The 21,851-nt window shown below is 37.5% G+C and overlaps 1 protein-coding gene across 1 annotated transcript; it reads left to right on the top strand.

The window, feature by feature from the left end:
* The first annotated feature begins 346 nt into the window (after positions 1–346).
* LOC134203803 (uncharacterized) lies at positions 347–2,657 on the top strand. The gene is made up of 3 exons (XM_062678651.1): positions 347–1,264; positions 1,318–1,906; positions 1,976–2,657. Exons 1-3 carry the CDS (start codon positions 416–418, stop codon positions 2,548–2,550), a joined length of 2,013 nt encoding a protein of 670 aa, XP_062534635.1. The 5' UTR covers positions 347–415; the 3' UTR covers positions 2,551–2,657.
* Positions 2,658–21,851: the final 19,194 nt, after the last annotated feature.

Raw genomic sequence — 21,851 nt, 5'->3', positions numbered from 1 at the left:
AGAGTTACGTCTGTTTGCCTGAATTTTCAGGTGGAAACAACATGTAGATTTTTTTTTGCGTGTGGATAATATTGTCGGTTTCTTTGGTAACAAAACGCGTCATGCATTTTGTTACCAGCTTTAAAAACGTCGCCAGCACTTTTTATTTACACCTTTGCAAGTTAAATGTCAGATCATGACCATCTGTATGTGAAATAAGTGATTAATATTATGATTAACGAGTCAAAAAATAGTGTTGACAGTTGAAGTGACAGATTCCCCTATAACTTTTTGCTGGCGACGATTTGTACTGCGACAATTTCAAATCGTTAACACATTGTTTTAATGTTTTATGTTTACTTTTCAGATATTTTCGGATGACAACCAAACAAAGTTTGAAGTTAATTCTAATATTCTTACCACAGAAATCTTGTTCATGGTTCTGAATTATTATGTCCGTCACAACTTGACCCAGAAAGCCTTAGAAGACCTATTGAGCATGCTCAATGCAATTTCAGGCTCAAGATTTTTTCCAGCATCATTTTCCTCATTTGCTGCCAAATTTAGTTCTGATATGTATGGATCATACCGTATATATTTCTGCATCCAATGCAAATATGACTTGGGCAAAGCAAAACCGGATCGTGGGTACAAATGTTCTATTTGTGCTTCGCGTGCCTACGACTTTTTTCTCGTCATTCCAATTGAAACACAAATAAAAGAAATGGTTAATAAGTACTGTGACGACATTGAACAATACGCTAGGAAAATTCAAGAAAATAATATAGCTGACGTAAACAATGGAATGATTGCTCGAAAAATAGTAAATGACGATTTCAACTGTTTGACATTGAGCGTTAATACAGACGGAGCTGCCGCTTTCAACAGTACTACAAAAAAACCGCTGTATCCTGTATTTGTTACGCTGAATAATCTGCCACCAGCACTCAGATTCAGCAAACACAATCTCATTGTTGCTGGATTATGGCTATCGAAAGGCGAGCCGAACACGAATCTTTTATTTAAATATTTTTGTTTGGAGCTGAGAGGTCTTGAGGAAGGCTTTCTTGTAAATACACAACGCTACAAAGTTAAGCTTCTTCAAGTTTGTTTAGATTCCGTGGCAAGATGCAAAGTTCAAAGAATGAAGCAATTTAATGGAAGTTTTGGTTGCACTATCTGCATGCATCCAGGGCAAGTTGAAAAAATGACGAATATGCGCTATTATCCTTTAAAAAAAGTGCCACTGAGGGATGATGAGTCAACTAGAATTTTAATGGAAGAGGTATGTTTGTCTGATCCAATTCTGATTACAATCATAAAACTCTATATTTGTAGGTACATGATAGTGGAAAAGAAAAGCAAGGAATAGTAGGAAAAAGTGTATTTGTTATTTTGCCTTACTTCGACATTATAAAGTGCTTTCCACCGGACTACATGCATGCAGTAGATTTGGGGGTTGTAAAACAAATATGGACCTTATTTTTAGAAAGCAAAAACCACGGAAAACCATTTTATGTTGGTACTAAATCTAATGAGATAGATAACAGACTTTTGTCGATTCGTCCACCAAGTATATTTCCAAGGTATCCCAGATCAGTTTTTGAGTACAAAAAATTCAAAGCTAATGAGTGGGAAGCCATACTATTACATTATGTCTATCCAATTCTACACGGAATTCTTCCTCACAAATATTTGGACCACATCATGCAGCTTTCCACATCAATTTTCTGTCTACTAGATCAAAACTTAACGTTAGAAAATATAAGCTCTTGTGATAAAACGTTGAAAAAATTCATTCGTCGTTTTGAGATTGTATATGGGCTAAACAATATGACCTACAATGTACACCTATTAGGACATTTGGCAAACTCCGCCCGCAATTTCGGAGCAGTTTATAATTCATCTTTATTTCCTTACGAATCAGGTACTTATAATCCTAATTTATTTTTTTAGTCATCATATAATATACTCGTAATATACTCACCACTTTCAGGAAATGGAATGTTGTTGAAATTCAGATCAGGAAATAATAAACCAATTCTACAAATACAGCGCAAATATAATTTCAACAGAATATGCCATTTTACTACAGTACCAGCGGATTCGAGTGTGCTAAATTGGGTATCAGCACTGTGGTCATCGAAACAGACAAAAACTGCCGTGAGTGATTTTCAATTTAGTTGTCTTGAAAACAATGTTATTTTTGATAATAGTGTGACAGAGAGGAAATTCAGTAACATTGGAAAGTTAAAATACAATAGATTTAATTTATGCGCAAGAGATATTTGTAAAAATTTCCGATATGACGATTCTTGGGTTTGGATGAATAACGATTTTTTTAACATAGTACATATTTTGAGCGATACGAAAAATGAATTTTATATTATTGGACAGATTCTTTTAATAAAAAAAAAATATGATAACTTGTACACGTACAGAATGAAAAAAGAATTGAAGGTAGTAAAAATCAATAAAACTCTCCAACAGTGCGTTAACATGATAATAACTGTGAATAATCAAAATGTAAATTTTATTTCTAAATGTAAACAGTTAACACAAATTGACTAAGCCGATTCAAAACTTATTCTATATTAGAAGAAAAATTATAATTTTAAGATTAGTAATAATCATAATAGTGTTTGTATATTGTTAAACTTGTGAAGATCATGTCGTAGGTTGAGAGTCCATATATTAAACTTTATTATTATTATTTCATGTTATTTGTGAATAACAATTTGATAGGGTATTTAGACTACGAGCTGTATGAGGATTAGAATGTTATAAGGATAATAAATATGTAACTAATAATTGAAAATTGATTTGCTATACGGTTTTGAACTAGGTCAGTAAAGTAACCTATTCAGATTACGCCATATATTAAAAAATTTCGTGTTAAAGTAGAGGAAGAAAATTAATGCTTGGGAACTGGCATCAAGTTACTATTTATCGTAATATTTTTGACAATAAATGGCGAGATCTGAATATAAATATAAATAACATTCAGATTTCTTGCTTCTGTTTAACATGCTATTCATGGTTAGATTTGACAGTTCGATAGTTATACTTTGTTCGCGAGGAAATTGGCCCCAAATCCATGTTGTTCCAAATAAATATCAATCTGTCAAAACTGAAATGGATCGAATCGGTTTGGGAATAAAATTTTAATCACGATGGGAAAATAACTATCGGAATGGCAAATTTCAACTAAAAGTTAAACGAATCGGTGAAATGGCTAGCAGCCTTAATTGGGTTTCACCCCAATTAGCGAACCAACAACTAAAAAGCGCCCCAACTAAAAAAAAAACCAATTAGCGAACGTTCACTGTACTTAATTTTTGATTCCCACACCCGATTTAAGTGAAAAATACCTCAAATTAGGTAAATTTTTCTAAACGTGTTTTTTTCAGATAGCTATCTCTAGAGTTCTTTAAACTTATTTTCAAGGTACTTTATTTTTCTGTGTTGGGGCGTTACGTTATTTATGTATCGCCCTGTACCGCCCAAAAAATTACATTAAATGCCAAAATTTGAACGCATTTCTCATGCTGCGTTTTGACAAGGCAAGTGAATTGAACAACTCAGTTGAATTCAATTGACATTCCATTGACTTTTCGTTCAAGTGAATTGAATGACGGTGTTTACACGTTCAATTCGCGTTCAATTCGAGCGACTTGCTCAATTCACTTGAACTGTCTAAATGCAGCATCACAGTCACATCTGCCGCGTCAAAATAGTTGTTTTCAGTCGGTGGGGTCGGTGGCCTTTCGTTTCTCTATTTCGTCGCCCACATTTGCTAGTCCACCGCTAGAACGCACTAGAAAAAAACGGAGGAACGGTGGAGATTCCCTAAGAACGAAAACTTAAGCAGGTTAGTTAAATTAAAACATATAGCCTATGCAGACTGCAAGATTCATCACTTGATAAATTGTTGTAATTTTATTAAAATTAAATATGTCAGTCACAAAACTGGTCGGGGTTCAGCGAAACCGCACATAGCGCCTTTTTGACTGACTTGTGATATTTTGTTTGTAAAATGAAAACGGAAATCAATTTATATCAACTTATTCGTACATTTGTTGTTGGATATCCTCAGTTGAGTGAACGGATATCCGATACGATTTGTGGTCAATTGAATCTGCTACACAAATACTTGTGCAAGAAAATGGGTAATTTTTCATTGGCGCTTGGTGTGATTTGGCAGAACCCCGACCAACTATCATTGTTACCGATAATATATAATATGTATGTACATATACAGAAGTGATATTTAACGTTCGTAATCTGAATAGGCTCTTATATTGATCCAGATTAAATGCGCGAGCAAGGCTGCTCGACCCATCGAGCAAGATTGCTTGATGACCCATTGCTGCTCGATCCATCGAGCAAGATTGCTCGAAAGCCCAAGCAAGTGAAGTTGCTGATAGGGCATCTTGCTATACGAATTGTGCCGCTGAATAAAAAACTATACCACCCACCGATGCCAGCATCCAGCCGCCAACAAAAAATATGCGCAAACAGCAGCATGAAACAATGCAATGGCTTATTTTCATTTCGCTAATCATATCGGACAATGCACTATCCGATAAAATTATTGTGAAATAAACATAATGTGAACGGTTATTAGCATGTGAAAAATTCCTGTTTACATTATGCTAATGTCGCCAGTATTCTTCGATAGTGCATTGTCCGCTAGAACCAGCGAATATGACCACCAATCAATTGAACGGCGGAGAAAAGTTAACGCTTGTTTTCTTTCAAAGAGCCCAATGCAGGAAATTTGCTGAATAAAATACAGCAATGAAACAACTATTCAAGCACTTTTTTCTCAAAACCCCTGGCCTAGCCAAACATATGACACCCGTAGGCACCATCATTGGGGTGTCCTTTGCTGCCTCTGTGAATTCCAGGAGGGTGTTTTTCCAAAAATTGAACTTTTCAATGGTTCGAGCAAAGACGATTTCAGTGGAAAATATGAGGAAAAATAGCAAAAATAAAAACACTTTTTCTCAAAACCCTTGGCCTAGCCATAAACATATGACACCTGTAGGCACCATCATTGGGGTGTATTTTTGCTGCCTCTGTGAATTCCAGGAGGGTGTTTTTCCAAAAATTGAACTTTTCAATAGTTCGAGCAAAGACGATTTCAGTGGAAAATATGAGGAAAAATAGCAAAAATTAAAACACTTTTTTCTCAAAATCCTTGGCCTAGCCAAATATATGACACCCGTAGGCACCATCATTGGGGTGTCCTTTGCTGCCTCTGTGAATTCCAGGAGGGGTTTTTCCAAAAATTGAACTTTTCAATAGTTCGAGCAAAGACGATTTCAGTGGAAAATATGAGGAAACATAAGAAATTAAAACACTTTTTCTCAAAACCCTGGCCTAGCCAAACATATGACACCCGTAGGCACCATCATTGGGATGTAATTTGCTGCCTCTGTGAATTCCAGGAGGGTGTTTTTCCAAAAATTGAACTTTTCAATAGTTCGAGCAAAGACGATTTCAGTGGAAAATATGAGGAAACATAGCAAAAATTAAAACACTTTTTTCTCAAAACCCCTGGCCTAGCCAAACATATGACACCCGTAGGCACCATCATTGGGGTGTAGTGTGCTGCCTCTGTGAATTCCAGGGGGGTGTTGTTCCAAAAATTGAACTTTTCAATAGTTCGAGCAAAGACGATTTCAGTGGAAAATATGAGGAAAAATAGCAAAAATTAAAACACTTTTTCTCAAAACCCCTGGCCTAGCCAAACATATGACACCTGTAGGCACCATCATTGGGGTGTATTTTGCTGCCTCTGTGAATTCCAGGAGGGTGTTTTTCCAAAAATTGAACTTTCAATAGTTCGAGCAAAGACGATTTCAGTGGAAAATATGAGGAAAAATAGCAAAAATTCAAATACTTTTTTCTCAAAACCCCTGGCCTAGCCAAACATATGACACCCGTAGGCACCATCATTGGGGTATCCTTTGCTGCCTCTGTGAATTCCTGGAGGGTGTTTTTCCAAAATTGAACTTTTCAATAGTTCGAGCAAAGACGATTTCAGTGGAAAATATGAGGAAAATAGCTAATATTAAAACACTTTTTTCTCAAAACCCCTGGCCTAGCCAAACATATGACACCCGTAGGCACCATCATTGGGGTGTCTTTTGCTGCCTCTGTGAATTCCAGGAGGGTGTTTTTCCAAAATTGAACTTTTCAATAGTTCGAGCAAAGACGATTTCAGTGGAAAAATATGAGGAAAAATAGCAAAATTAAAACACTTTTTTCTCAAAATCCCTGGCCTAGCCAAACATATGACACCCGTAGGCACCATCATTGGGGTGTCCTTTGCTGCCTCTGTGAATTCCAGGAGGGTGTTTTTCCAAAAATTGAACTTTTCAATAGTTCGAGCAAAGACGATTTCAGTGGAAAATATGAGGAAAATTAGCAAATATTCTAACACTTTTTTCTCAAAACCCCTGGCCTAGCCAAACATATGACACCCGTAGGCACCATCATTGGGGTGTCCTTTGCTGCCTCTGTGAATTCCAGGAGGGTGTTTTTCCAAAAATTGAACTTTTCAATAGTTCGAGCAAAGACGATTTCAGTGGAAAATAGGAGGAAAATAGCAAAATTAAAACACTTTTTTCTCAAAATCCCTGGCCTAGCCAAACATATGACACCTGTAGGCACCATCATTGGGGTGTCTTTTGCTGCCTCTGTGAATTCCAGGAGGGTGTTTTTCCAAAAATTGAACTTTTCAATAGTTCGAGCAAAGACGATTTCAGTGGAAAATATGAGGAAAAATTAGCAAATATTCTAACACTTTTTCTCAAAACCCTTGGCCTAGCCAAACATATGACACCTGTAGGCACCATCATTGGGGTGTCCTTTGCTGCCTCTGTGAATTCCAGGAGGGTGTTTTTCCAAAAATTGAACTTTTCAATAGTTCGAGCAAAGACGATTTCAGTGTAAAATATGAGGAAAAATAGCAAAATTAAAACACTTTTTTCTCAAAACCCTGGCCTAGCTAAACATATGACACCTGTAGGCACCATCATTGGGGTGTCCTTTGCTTCCTTTGTGAATTCCAGGAGGGTGTTTTCCCAAAAATTGAACTTTTCAATGGTTCGAGCAAAGACGATTTCAGTGGAAAATATGAGGAAAAATAGCAAAATTAAAACACTTTTTTCTCAAAATCCTGGCCTAGCCAAACATATGACACCCGTAGGCACCATCATTGGGGTGTCCTCTGCTGCCTCTGTGAATTCCAGGAGGGTGTTTTTCCAAAAATTGAACTTTTCAATAGTTCGAGCAAAGACGATTTCCAGTGGAAAATATGAGGAAAATAGCAAAATTGAAACACTTTTTCTCAAAATCCCTGGCCTAGCCAAACACATAAGGACACCCGTAGGCACCATCATTGGGGTGTCCTTTGCTGCATCTGTGAATTCCAGGAGGGTGTTTTTCCAAAATTGAACTTTCAATAGTTCGAGCAAAGACGATTTCAGTGGAAAATATGAGGAAAAATAGCAAAATTAAAAACACTTTTTCTCAAAACCCTGGCCTAGCTAAACATATGACACCCGTAGGCACCATTCATCATTGGGGTGTCCTTTTGCTGCCTCTGTGAATTCCAGGAGGGTGTTTTCCCAAAATTGAACTTTTCAATAGTTCGAGCAAAGACGATTTCAGTGGAAAATATGAGGAAAAATAGCAAAATTAAAAACACTTTTTCTCAAAATCCCTGGCCTAGCTAAACATATGACACCCGTAGGCACCATCATTGGGGGTGTCTTTTTGCTGCCTCTGTGAATTCCAGGAGGGTGTTTTTCCAAAAATTGAACTTTTCAATAGTTCGAGCAAAGACTATTGAAGTGGAAAATATGAGGAAATATAGCAAAAATTAACACACCTCTTTCTCAATCTCCCTGGCTTAGCCAAACATATGACACCCGTAGGCATTATCATTGGGGTGTCTTTTGCTGCCTCTGTGAATTCCAGGAGGGTGTTTTTCCGAAAATTGAACTTTTCAATAGTTCGAGCAAAGACGATTTCAGTGGAAAATATGAGGAAAATTAGCAAATATTCAAACACTTTTTTCTCAAAACCCCTGGCCTAGCCAAACATATGACACCCGTAGGCACCATCATTGGGGTGTCCTTTGCTGCCTCTGTGAATTCCAGGAGGGTGTTTTTCCAAAAATTGAACTTTTCAATAGTTCGAGCAAAGACGATTTCAGTGGAAAATATGAGGAAAAATAGCAAAAATAAAAACACTTTTTTCTCAAAATCCCTGGCCTAGCCAAACATATGACACCCGTAGGCACCATCATTGGGGTGTCCTTTGCTGCCTCTGTGAATTCCAGGAGGGTGTTTTTCCAAAAATTGAACTTTTCAATAGTTCGAGCAAAGACGATTTCAGTGGAAAATATGAGGAAAATTAGCAAATATTCTAACACTTTTTCTCAAAACCCTTGGCCTAGCTAAACATATGACACCTGTAGGCACCATCATTGGGGTGTCCTTTGCTGCCTCTGTGAATTCCAGGAGGTGTTTTTCCAAAATTGAACTTTTCAATAGTTCGAGCAAAGACGATTTCAGTGGAAAATATGAGGAAAATTAGCAAATATTCTAACACTTTTTCTCAAAAACCCCTGGCCTAGCCAAACATATGACACCCGTAGGCACCATCATTGGGGTGTCCTTTGCTGCCTCTGTGAATTCCAGGAGGGTGTTTTTCCAAAATTGAACTTTTCAATAGTTCGAGCAAAGACGATTTAAGTGGAGAATATGAGGAAAATTTACAATTATTGAAGCTCTGTTTTCTCAAAGCCCGTGCCCTAGCCAAACATATGACACCCGTAGGCACCATCATTGGGGTGTCCTTTGCTGCCTCTGTGAATTCCAGGAGGGTTTTTTTCCAAAATTGAACTTTTCAATAGTTCGAGCAAAGACGATTTCAGTGGAAAACATGAGGAAAAATAGCAAAATTAAAACACTTTTTCTCAAAATCCCTGGTCTAGCCAAACCTATGACACCTGTAGGCACCATAATTGGGGTGTGCTTTGCTGCCGCTGTGAATTCCGGGCGGGTGTTTTTCCAAAAACTGAACTTTTCAATAGTTCGAGCAAAGACGATTTCAGTGGAAAATATGAGGAAAATTAGCAAATATTCAAACACTTTTTCTCAAAACCTTGGCCTAGCCAAACATATGACACCTGTAGGCACCATCATTGGGGTGTCCTTTGCTGCCTCTGTGAATTCCAGGAGGGTGTTTTTCCAAAAATTGAACTTTTCAATAGTTCGAGCAAAGACGATTTCAGTGGAAAATATGAGGAAAATTAGCAAATATTCAAACACTTTTTTCTCAAAACCCTTGGCCTAGCCAAACATATGACACCCGTAGGCACCATCATTGGGGTGTCCTTTGCTGCCTCTGTGAATTCCAGGAGGGTGTTTTTCCAAAAATTGAACTTTTCAATAGTTCGAGCAAAGACGATTTCAGTGGAAAATATGAGGAAAATTAGCAAAAATTCAAACACTTTTTTCTGAAAACGCGTGGCCTAGCCAAACATAGGACACCCGTAGGCACCATCATTGGGGTGTCCTTTGCTGCCTCTGTGAATTCCAGGAGGGTGTTTTTCCAAAAATTGAACTTTTCAATAGTTCGAGCAAAGACGATTTCAGTGGAAAATATGAGGAAAATTAGCAAATATTCAAACACTTTTTTCTCAAAACCCTTGGCTCTAGCCAAACATATGACACCTGTAGGCACCATCATTGGGGTGTCCTTTGCTGCCTCTGTGAATTCCAGGAGGGTGTTTTTCCAAAAATTGAACTTTCAATAGTTCGAGCAAAGACAATTTCAGTGGAAAATATGAGGAAAATAGCAAAAATTAAAACACTTTTTCTCAAAATCCCTGGCCTAGCCAAACATATGACACCCGTAGGCACCATTATTGGGGTGTCCTTTGCTGCCTCTGTGAATTCCAGGAGGGTGTTTTTCCAAAAATTGAACTTTTCACGAGTTGGAGCAAAGACGATTTCAGTGGAAAATATGAGGAAAATTAGCAAATATTCTAACACTTTTTTCTCAAAACCCCTGGCCTAGCCAAAAATATGACACCCGTAGGCACCATCATTGGAGTGTCCTTTGCTGCCTCTGTGAATTCCAGGAGGGTGTTTTTCCAAAAATTGAACTTTTCAATAGTTCGAGCAAAGACGATTTCAGTGGAAAATATGAGGAAAATTTACAAATATTCAAACACTTTTCTCTCAAAACCCTTGGCCTAGCCAAACATATGACACCCGTAGGCACCATCATTGGGGTGTCCTTTGCTGCCTCTGTGAATTCCAGGAGGGTGTTTTTCCAAAATTGAACTTTTCAATAGTTCGAGCAAAGACGATTTCAGTGGAAAATATGAGGAAAAAGCAAAATTAAAACACTTTTCTCTCAAAATCCCTGGCCTAGCCAAACATATGACACCCGTAGGCACCATCATTGGGGTGTCCTTTGCTGCCTCTGTGAATTCCAGGAGGGTGTTTTTCCAAAATTGAACTTTTCAATAGTTCGAGCAAAGACGATTTCAGTGGAAAATATGAGGTAAAATTTACAAATATTCAAACACTTTTTCTCAAAACCCTTGGCCTAGCTAAACATATGACACCTGTAGGCACCATCATTGGGGTGTCCTTTTGCTGCCTCTGTGAATTCTAGGAGGGTGTTTTTCCAAAATTTAACTTTTCAACAGTTTATAAGGTCAGTGCAAAATTCGATACATTGAGTTTGTCTGAAACCGCAGAATAGAAAAAATTTGCTAGCGCAATTCAGCGGCACGATGTAGCAACATTTAATGAACATCAAATTGCATATATTGAGGCCCAAATGTAAATGGCTTTTCACGTTTTAGCACGCTTTTTCCGAATTTTCCATCATGATTCTTGTTTCGATTATGAAATGCATGAGAAGTGCATGATATGATCCGTTTGTGAGATTTTTTGTTATTATAAATTCAGTAGCAAACCGAATTATAGCCGCTATCAAAATTGGATTTTTCTCACAATCCGTACGTTAAACCTTATTTCGAAGTAGTGCTGTATAGCACATCACCAAATAAAAACAGCGCACCACTTCCGAAGTTAGGTTTAACGTATGGATTGTGAGAAAAATCCAACTTCGTTAGCGGTTATAATTCGGTTTTGCACTTAATTGATAATATTTTAGTACATATCGATTGGGGTACTCTTTGATGCCTCCGTGTATCAGAAGGTTTTCTTCCGATGGTTCTTTACTATAGGTCGGCAACGGAATATTCGCCCCGTCGTATTTTTCTAAGCTTTCCAATGCCATTGAGAGCTGGTAAAGCACAACTTTATTTGAATCAATCTGCTGATTCAGCCGTCCCCTGTGAAGTCAGTCGATAGATTTATCAAATATGAAGACCTGGAGTTTAGTTGCTGGAGAGAAAGTGATCAAATCAACAATAAAATAGGACGGAAGGATCGACGACATAAAAGATCCTAGTGCGACGTTTTCTTATAATTCTGCCGACGGGCAACGATGCGGTTCAAGCATAAAGCGCGCCGTAGTATGACGGAAGATCTCCTCTATGAATAACACCGGAGCCGAACGCACTTCTCTAAAAGAGCAGATAAGTGAAATTTTCAATTTATTTTTTCATTCAATTTCTTTGGGAATGATAGAAATAGACAATTTCTAACCCCTACGCTATTTTCTTTAATTCTGTTCAGTGGCGCTGGGAGTGGGTAGGACAAGCAGGACATGTCCTACGCACGAATTTTCTATCAGGCGCTCGTCGGATTGAATAGCTATTGTAACACGTGGTAACGTGGTTGGTTAGTAACTATCGTTACGCTGGCAGCATGTATACTCGTAATTTCCAGAGACCTTGGTATTAATTAATCCAGAACTAACTAAATCAGTCATTGATCCGAACGAAACTCAATAGCGTTCAATAACAACATATATTTTGCCTTATGGCTGCCTTCAATGTTGTAATACTAATGTTGTTTAATACCTTAAAAATGAGTGAGATTTATATGGTAGTAAATTTCAGAATTTGCACACATAAGCACACATACATGCGAATAAATAGTCTATACGTATCTCAAAACATGCTTACATTTGCTATCTTACTTCCACTGAAGAATTTTTTGAACTGTTCAAATTTTTACGTTTTTGCTTTTCTGAGAAGGTTTTGTGGTACATGCTTCTATCTGTTCCTCAATTAAAATCAATTGTTTCTATGGAAACAAATTAGAAAAATAAGCATATTTTCATATCATATCACTTGTTGTAATTCTATTTTCAATATCAAAGTGAATTTGTTTCAATTGCCATACATTTTATTTAATAATTCAAGAGGTTAATTGATAGATTAATACATAACACACCTGCGTAAAGCATACAAAGTGAAATTATAGACACTTCCGAAGGAAGGGTCAACAATGAAATTGAATTTTTTAAGTGAAAACCTTAACAAATTAAACAAACAAAACTAAACTTCTCATATTATACAAAACTCGAGAATTTAACAATTTTGACTTAATTACATAATATCAGTTACTTTCAAAATGAAAATTCGAGGTTTTAATAGTCGTATCCAACAAATTTCATGTTTTGAATATTGCTCGAAACCAGTGTTGTCTCAGAAGAAATCAAAAGAAAATATTGTAATATTCATGAATGATGGACTTTTGCTAGGTTCTTCATTTCGCCAAACTGTTTTACGTAGTTAGAGAACATTTCCTGACCAGAATCTGAAAGTTTCAAAGTGCTCGCGTTTTGGGGCACACCACTGATACGGAGGTGGCAGACAACTGTAATTTTGTTGATTCAGCATGCGTGAAAAAAATAAAAATAACAGTTGTGCGTTGCTTCCAGTATCGAGTGGTGTGCCCTGAAAACGCGAGCACTTTAAAACTTGGATTCTGGACCTTAACGTCGGGCGGTCGTGTCTTGTACACAACCCTTATAATTTTTTCTTCAATGGCTTTACATTCCAACTGGAACTTCTGGGGCATCAAAATCCGTACACTTAAGCTCATCAGTATATGAAAATGCTTGCACAAAATTGGAATCAAATCCAAATGAAACGATTTTCATCTGTATCAATGCACAAAGGCCTCTAGTTCTGAAGTGTACAACATTTACACATTAAAAACTACGAAAAACAAGGTAAACTAATGAACCAAATCCTGAATCGCGTTACGTCCACCGTGGACGGATTTCGAACCAAGGATCAAAATCCGTACAGCATTTTTTTTAACTAAATAATAAAAGTGAAACAGACTGATTAACTAAACTACCACTGTAAATAGTTCAATACGCACCTTGAGAAGCGATCCCTTCGATTTAAATTCCGCTTATTTTCACTTCATGATTTGCAGGTTGTATCTAAAACACGGATACTTTTGGTGGTATAATGTTCTACACGAAAAAAATGGCGCCAGAAACTCAACGATTGGTGGGTGGTGATTAGTTTTTGATTAATTTTGTTTAAATTACAAAGCCTACTCTTCATCTTATTGATTTAAAAGCTCACTGTCAAGTATATGAACAGGATAAGATAAATTATTCACAAATTGATTATAGTAAACCCCCTTCAATTAAATAACATCACATAAAGTGGACGGACTTTGCTGTACGGGTTTTGTTCCCCACGACATTTCCTCAGTTATTAATTAAAAGCTTTTCTATATCCGCCATTGCATGAGTATGTAATGTGGCTAGTACAATGGATACTCTATGCCCAAGGAGTCGAGAATGTTTCCAACCCAAAATATCCTAGACCGAACCATGAATTGAACTCGCCACCTCCGGATTGGCAATCCTCCGCCGTTGCTCGCAGGGCTACTGAAGACTACCGGTGCCTACGGCTATCATATGCCCGGCTAGGCCAGAAGTTTATAGCAAAAGTGATTGTTTGAAGATTTGTGAGCTTCTTCCGACTATTCATAAAATATATCATGCATTCATATCATCCATTGAAACTGCGATTACGCAAGAAAGTCAGCTATTAGGAAGGGTATCCAATTAATCTATATGTGTATTGCGAAAAATGCATTCCGCAATCGAAACAAGAATAATGATGAAAATTCGAAAACGTGTTACAGGCATACCTCGATAGTACGTACCCTCGATAGTGCGTACCCTCGATAGTACGTACCCTCGATTGTACGTACATTTTACCTCGATAGTACGTACACAAAAAAATTTTTTTTTTCGTTCAATTTTCTGTACGATTTTAGTAAAAATTTGAGTATGCTTTGATCATGGCACATGCGGGGTGCTTCATATGTTACGTAATAATTATACAACTGATTTAAACACCATCGTGAGGTTATAACGAATTTAGAAGCCAAATTTTGAAAAAAGCAACGTGTCATAAATGTTAGCAAGTCTTACGTAACACAAATTATACTATCATTTTGAGCAATTGAAGGAACATCTGAAACAGCTGAGTGATGCGGAGCGCGTCCAAGCCCTCATAAAGCAGAATATCAGCAAGAGGAATTCTTTTGTCTTGGACGCGTTCGCACACGCACTCGCGTGAGTTTTTCACCGGCATAAGAGTGTTATCAGCAATAATTGAAATTTTATGGGTATGATTTTTTTAGAAAGCAGATTAGCTATCCACTTAATTGAACAATTATTATGATTTTGAATTATTTTATCTATCAAGGAAATTTGTTCCAGTTCTAGAACCCTTCCCCAAGCATTAGTTTATCTGATAGACCAGAAAATATTTCCCCGAGGAGTAAATTAATTCCATCATGGGAATGGTGATTCATAAAATTGAATTTTCGGCAAGATATTTTACTGTTTAATTAAGTTTACATTAAGTTTAGTTCCACATTTTGTTTCTTGAGAAACAAATTAGCAGCGTTACTAAAATCTCCCCTGAGACGTCTTACTGGGATTTACGAAGAAGTTTATCCTGGAACAGTAGTTCCTCCCAAGGGTTCTTCTGGCATACCTCGGTAGTTTGGTCGAAAATTCCATACATGATTTAACTCAATATTCTATCTAGACCTGCGCACCGATTGAAATTTTATCGACGGTGAGGTGTGATAGAGCATTTTCACCCAGTGGCAGTGGCGTGGTGGTGATTAGCGGCGGCGTGGGTCAGCGTGAATCAATTTCGTGTATTACAAGTTTTCCGGAATTTATCTGGATATTCCTCCAGGAATTCCTCCGAAAGTTTCTTCGGTAATTCCTGCGGGAATTCTTCCAGATATTTCTCTGAAAGCTCCTCTAGGAATTCCTTTGGAAGTTCCTTAAGAAATCCCTCCGGAAGTTCCTCTAGGAATTTCTCCGCGAATTTTTATGAAATTTCTCCGAACATCCATCTTAAATTATAGCCAAATATTTCTCCGTTAATCCTTCCAAATATACCCTCTAAATTCCATTATTTTCTCGGTAATTTCTTCAGCAATTCACTTAGGAATTCTCTTAGAAATTTCTATATCCCCTTTCTTCCACCAGAAAATTATTCAGAAATTCCCATGTAAACTCCTCCGCGCATTCTCCAGAAATTCCATCAAGATCTCTCCATTAATTACTTCGAGGTCTTTCCGGGAATTCTCATTGAATTTCTTCAGAAACTCACGTTGAATCCCTTGTTACTCACGCCCCAGGAATTCTTCCGGAAATTCCTAAAAGAACTCTCCCGGGAAATTGTTCCCGTTTTTTTCTTCGATAATTCCCCTGACAATACCATGCAAAATTCGTCTGCAAATTCATCTGGGTACAAAAATTAAATTTCGTCAAAACCAGTGCTGGAAATACTCGCTTCACGAGTAAGAAAAGAGTGTTATTTACCAGAAATGTCATACTCGCGCGAATTTACTGCCTGCATTTTTTCTAGCGCTTGATTTGTTCGCGTGTACGGGCAGAGCAATGACAAAAAGCAAAAATCACGATCGCGAGTATTTGAGGTTACTTCGAATAAAATGGATAAATTTCACTTAACATAAATACAAAAAATAATGAACAAAATGTGTTCTTGCTCGAACATCCGTGAGAATCATGTTCCGAGGTTGGTTTATGACCAGGGCTGACAATAGTCATCGTCATAGCACGAAATGCCACAGTAGCGACGAGGTGCAGTGTCTTCATTGCTACTCCACACATCGTCAATGACGCGCACGACGTTATCTTTCGTCGTGTAACCAAATCGTCATGACGACATCGAAGAACGAAGACTTCATACCGTTATTCTTCAAACGGCAGCTGCCATGCGAAGATTTTTATTAATCCTTTGTTATATTGAGTTTGAAGTGACGTATGAAAGCGTTAATAATGTTATCGATACATTTATTGAGACGCCATTATGTTTTTAACCAGTCCGTCTATAATGAGGAACAATCAATTGTGTGAAGAAGTGACGACGAAAATCGTCATAACTTTTGGTTGCACGACTATCGTCGTGGTACGCATGTGGCGCGAAGAAAACGAGTAGGTGTTGCGTCGTGCAATGCTATGACGAAGACTAAATTTTTTTTCGCTTTCTTCGTACGACGAGAATGACTATTGTCAGTTTATGACATTTTGCAAATTAACCCGAATGACTCGCGAAGCTCCACGAACATTTTTCGGGGTTCGCTTTTCTGTTTTCTCTGCGAGTACCTAGTAGGTAGGCAAGAAAAAGCAAAAAAAGTGTTCGCGAGTATTTTTCACGGCCTACTTCTTGTTTTATGAACAAGGTTCGCAGATTTCCACTACTGGTCAAAACTCTTTCGGAATTACCTCCAAAAATTCCACTAGATATTCCTCTGGCAATTATTTAAGTGATTCTCCCGGAAGATCCTGCAGCCATTCTAAAAATTACTACGGTACTTTGCTTAAAATTTCTATAAAAAATCACCCAAAATGCCCTTCAGTATTTTCCGAGAATTTTTTTTTTTAGGAATGCGCAGCAATATTTTAAAACAATAACCCCGAAAATTCTTCGAGAAACTCTCTCACTTTTTATTTCAGAAATTCCTCCATGTATTCCCCAAAAAAATTCGCCCATAATTTCCCCGGAAATTACTTGAAGAACTTCTTCAGAAATCTCTTTTAAAGTTCCCCCGAAAAGTTCTTCAAGAATTATCCGGGAATTCGTTTCGGAATTCCCATGGAATTTTCTCACATTATTCTGCAGAAAATTCCTTCAAGTTCTTTTTTCAGGAATAATAGGAGTATGCGAAAGGATTTCCTGAAGAATTTCCTAAATTGATTTTTAAAAAAAAATCACGATTGATTTCTTGGTTTGAGTTTGAGTTTCGAAAAATCTTGATGGATTTACCTATAGATTTTCTGGAGATATTCTCGGAAAAAATCACAGAAGAATATCTGAAACAAATCTAGGAGAAATTTGAAAATAAGAAGTTTTTTGAATGAATTTCCTAAGGAATTCCTAAGAATCAGAGGAAAATATTTATGAATGTCAAAACAAATTTTAAATGAAGTTTTGAAATAATTTCAAATTAAAATACGAAAAAAAATCTAGTAGAAATTCAGAGGGTGTTCTTGGAGTAATTCCTTAGTTTCCTGAAGAACAACCCCACATTTTCAGAAAAAAAAGTATCTATGTTTTTCCGAGAATGTGTTGAATAGTGGCCATGCCAATTATCCCACATCGCACTATTTTGGCCAGAGATCCACGCTAGATGCAGTTTGTGAGTAGATCAACATCCAATGATTTAGATTCAAATACTTTATCGACAGACGCCAGTGGTACCTTGGCCCTCCAGGCCTCCTATCAAAAAATCGTTTTTACAGTTTATAGCCTTCTCATTACATATTGTTGTACGAGAAAGGCATAAACGATTCTACAGACTAGAAAATTAAAATCGCTTTGGTAAGGAAGCGTCAATGGAGCCAATAAAATCGCAACGACAGTGACAGTTCAGTACAACCTTAAAGCTTTTCATTTACATAAAATCTATAGGTGGAATCCATTAAATACGACATATAAAAATGTTGTGATCCACTCCCAATCGTCACTTTTTATAGTAACATGCATAATTATGCATGATGTGTAACATATCTTTGAAACGTCACGAATATCACGTAATTTATGGATGTTCCGAAGCATTAACATACAATATTTCATAAAAACAATAGCCTCACATCTACAAGGACGATAATTTTGCGCAATGCTACATGTAGGCACCATTTCAAGAAAAATCTGAGTCATGCTGGTCCGTTGTGTACTATATCAAATATAAATTTACTTAGAATACAGAGCCTTCTATCGAAATTTTGGCTTCCGAGCGGTTTTATAAACATTACACCACTCCCAAATAAATAGAAAGGCAAAATTTTTTTTTGTTCGTTTTTTTTTGCTTCGATAGTACGTACGCTTCGATAGTACGTACACTAAAATTACGGAGGTGTACGTACTATCGAGGTATGCCTGTAATACAATGTGCAGTCATTTACGTTTGAACCTAAATATATGCAATTTGATGTTCGCGATATGTTGCTACATGGTGCCGCTGAATTGCGCTAGCAAACTTTTCTATTCTGCGGTTTCAGACAAACTCAATGTATCGAATTTTGCACTGACCTTATAAACTGTTGAAAAGTTCAATTTTGGAAAATACCTCCTGGAATTCACAGAGGCAGCAAAGGACACCCCAATGATGGTGCCTACGGTGTCATATGTTTGGCTAGGCCAGGGGTTTTGAGAAAAATGTTTGAATATTTGCTAATTTTCCTCATATTTTCCACTGAAATCGTCTTTTGCTCGAACTATTCAAAGTTCAATTTTGGAAAAACACCTCCTGGAATTCACAGAGGCAGCAAAGGACACCCCAATGATGGTGCCTACAGGTTTCATATGTTTGGCTAGGCCAGAGGTTTTGTGAAAAAAGTGTTTGAATATTTGCAAATTTTCCTCATATTTTCCACTGAAATCGTCTTTGCTCGAACTATTGAAAAGTTCAATTTTTGGAAAAACACCATCCTGGAATTCACAGAGGCAGCAAAGGACACCCCAATGATGGTGCCTACGGGTGTCATATGTTTGGCTAGGCTAGGGTTTTGAGAAAAAATATTTGAATATTTGCTAATTTTCCTCATATTTTCCACTGAAATCGTCTTTGCTCGAACCATTGAAAAGTTCAATTTTTGGAAAAACACCCTCCTGGAATTCACAGAGGCAGCAAAAGACACCCCAATGATGGTGCCTACGGTTGTCATATGTTTGGCTAGGCCAGGGTTTTGAAAAAAGTGTTTTAATTTTTGCTAATTTTCCTCATATTTTCCACTGAAATCGTCTTTGCTCGAACTATTGAAAAGTTCAATTTTTGGAAAAACACCCTCCTGGAATTCACAGAGGCAGCAAAGGACACCCCAATGATGGTGCCTACGGGTTTCATATGTTTGGCTAGGCCAGAGGTTTTGAGAAAAAAGTGTTTGAATATTTGCAAATTTCCCTATATTTTCCACTGAAATCGTCTTTGCTCGAACTATTGAAAAGTTCAATTTTTGGAAAAACACCCTCCTGGAATTCACAGAGGCAGCAAAGGACATCCCAATGATGGTGCTTACAGGTGTCATATTTTTGCCTAGCCCGGGGTTTTTAAAAAAAATGTTTTTAATTTTTTGCTATTTTCCTCATATTTTCCACTGAAATCGTTCTTTGCTCGAACTATTGAAAAGTTCAATTTTGGAAAAACACCTCCTGGAATTCACAGAGGCAGCAAAGGACACCCCAATGATGGTGCCTACGGGTTTCATATGTTTGGCTAGGCCAGAGGTTTTGAGAAAAAGTGTTTGAATATTTGCAAATTTCCCTATATTTTCCACTGAAATCGTCTTTGCTCGAACTATTGAAAAGTTCAATTTTGGAAAAACACCCTCCTGGAATTCACAGAGGCAGCAAAATACACCCCAATGATGGTGCCTACGGGTGTCATATGTTTGGCTAGGCCAGGGGTTTTGAAAAAAGTGTTTTAATTTTGCTATTTTTCCTCATATTTTCCACTGATATCGTCTTTGCTCGAACTATTGAAAAGTTCAATTTTGGAAAAACACCCTCCTGGAATTCACAGAGGCAGCAAAGGACACCCCAATGATGGTGCCTACAGGTTTCATATATGTTTGGCTAGGCCAGAGGTTTTGAGAAAAAGTGTTTGAATATTTGCAAATTTTCCTATATTTTCCACTGAAATCGTCTTTGCTCGAACTATTGAAAAGTTCAATTTTTGGAAAAACACCCTCCTGGAATTCACAGAGGCCGCAAAGGACACCCCAATGATGGTACCTACGGGTGTCATATGTTTGGCTAGGCCAGGGGTTTTGAGAAAAAAGTGTTTGAATTTTTGCTAATTTTCCTCATATTTTCCACTGAAATCGTCTTTGCTCGAACTATTGAAAAGTTCAATTTTTGGAAAAAAAAAACCTCCTGGAATTCACAGAGGCAGCAAAAGACACCCCAATGATGGTGCCTACGGGTGTCATATGTTTGGCTAGGCCAGGGGTTTTGAGAAAAAAGTGTTTCAATTTTGCTATTTTTCCTCATATTTTCCACTGAAATCGTCTTTGCTCGAACTATTGAAAAGTTCAATTTTGGAAAAACACCCTCCTGGAATTCACAGAGGCAGCAAAGAACACCCCAATGATGGTGCCTACGGGTGTCATATGTTTGGCTAGGCCAGGGTTTTGAGAAAAATGTTTGAATATTTGCTAATTTTCCTCATATTTTCCACTGAAATCGTCTTTGCTCGAACTATTCAAAAGTTCAATTTTTGGAAAAACACCCTCCTGGAATTCACAGAGGCAGCAAAGGACACCCCAATGATGGTGCCTACGGGTTTCATATGTTTGGCTAGGCCAGAGGTTTTGAGAAAAAAGTGTTTGAATATTTGCAAATTTTCCTCATATTTTCCACTGAAATCGTCTTTGCTCGAACTATTGAAAAGTTCAATTTTGGAAAAACACCTCCTGGAATTCACAGAGGCAGCAAAGGACACCCCTAATGATGGTGCCTACGGGTGTCATATGTTTGGCTAGGCCAGGGTTTTGAGAAAATATTTGAATATTTGCTAATTTTCCTCATATTTTCCACTGAAATCGTCTTTGCTCGAACTATTGAAAAGTTCAATTTTTGGAAAACACCCTCCTGGAATTCACAGAGGCAGCAAAGGACACCCCAATGATGGTGCCTACGGGTGTCATATGTTTGGCTAGGCCAGGGTTTTGAGAAGAAAGTGTTCGAATATTTGCTAATTTTCCTCATATTTTCCACTGAAATCGTCTTTGCTCGAACTATTGAAAAGTTCAATTTTGGAAAAACACCCTCCTGGAATTCACAGAGGCAGCAAAGGACACCCCAATGATGGTGCCTACAGGTGTCATATGTTTGGCTAGGCCAGGGGTTTTGAGAAAAAGTGTTTTAATTTTTGCTATTTTTCCTCATATTTTCCACTGAAATCGTCTTTGCTCAAACTATTCAAAAGTTCAATTTTGGAAAAACACCTCCTGGAATTCACAGAGGCAGCAAAGGACACCCCAATGATGGTGCCTACGGGTTTTCATATGTTTGGCTAGGCCAGAGGTTTTAAGAAAAAAGTGTTTGAATATTTGCAAATTTTTCTCATATTTTCCACTGAAATCGTCTTTGCTCGAACTATTCAAAGGTTCAATTTTTGGAAAAACACCCTCCTGGAATTCACAGAGGCAGCAAAGGACACCCCAATGATGGTGCCTACAGGTGTCATATGTTTGGCTAGGCCAGGGTTTTGAGAAAAATGTTTGAATATTTGCTAATTTTTCCTCATATTTTCCACTGAAATCGTCTTTGCTCGAACTATTGAAAAGTTCAATTTTGGAAAAACACCCTCCTGGAATTCACAGAGGCAGCAAAA

The sequence above is a fragment of the Armigeres subalbatus genome, unplaced genomic scaffold, assembly GCF_024139115.2.
Source record: "Armigeres subalbatus isolate Guangzhou_Male unplaced genomic scaffold, GZ_Asu_2 Contig239, whole genome shotgun sequence".
Taxonomy (NCBI): Eukaryota; Metazoa; Arthropoda; class Insecta; order Diptera; family Culicidae; genus Armigeres; species Armigeres subalbatus.
Note: the sequence above shows the minus strand (reverse complement) of the source record. Positions and strands in the feature narration are given on the sequence as shown.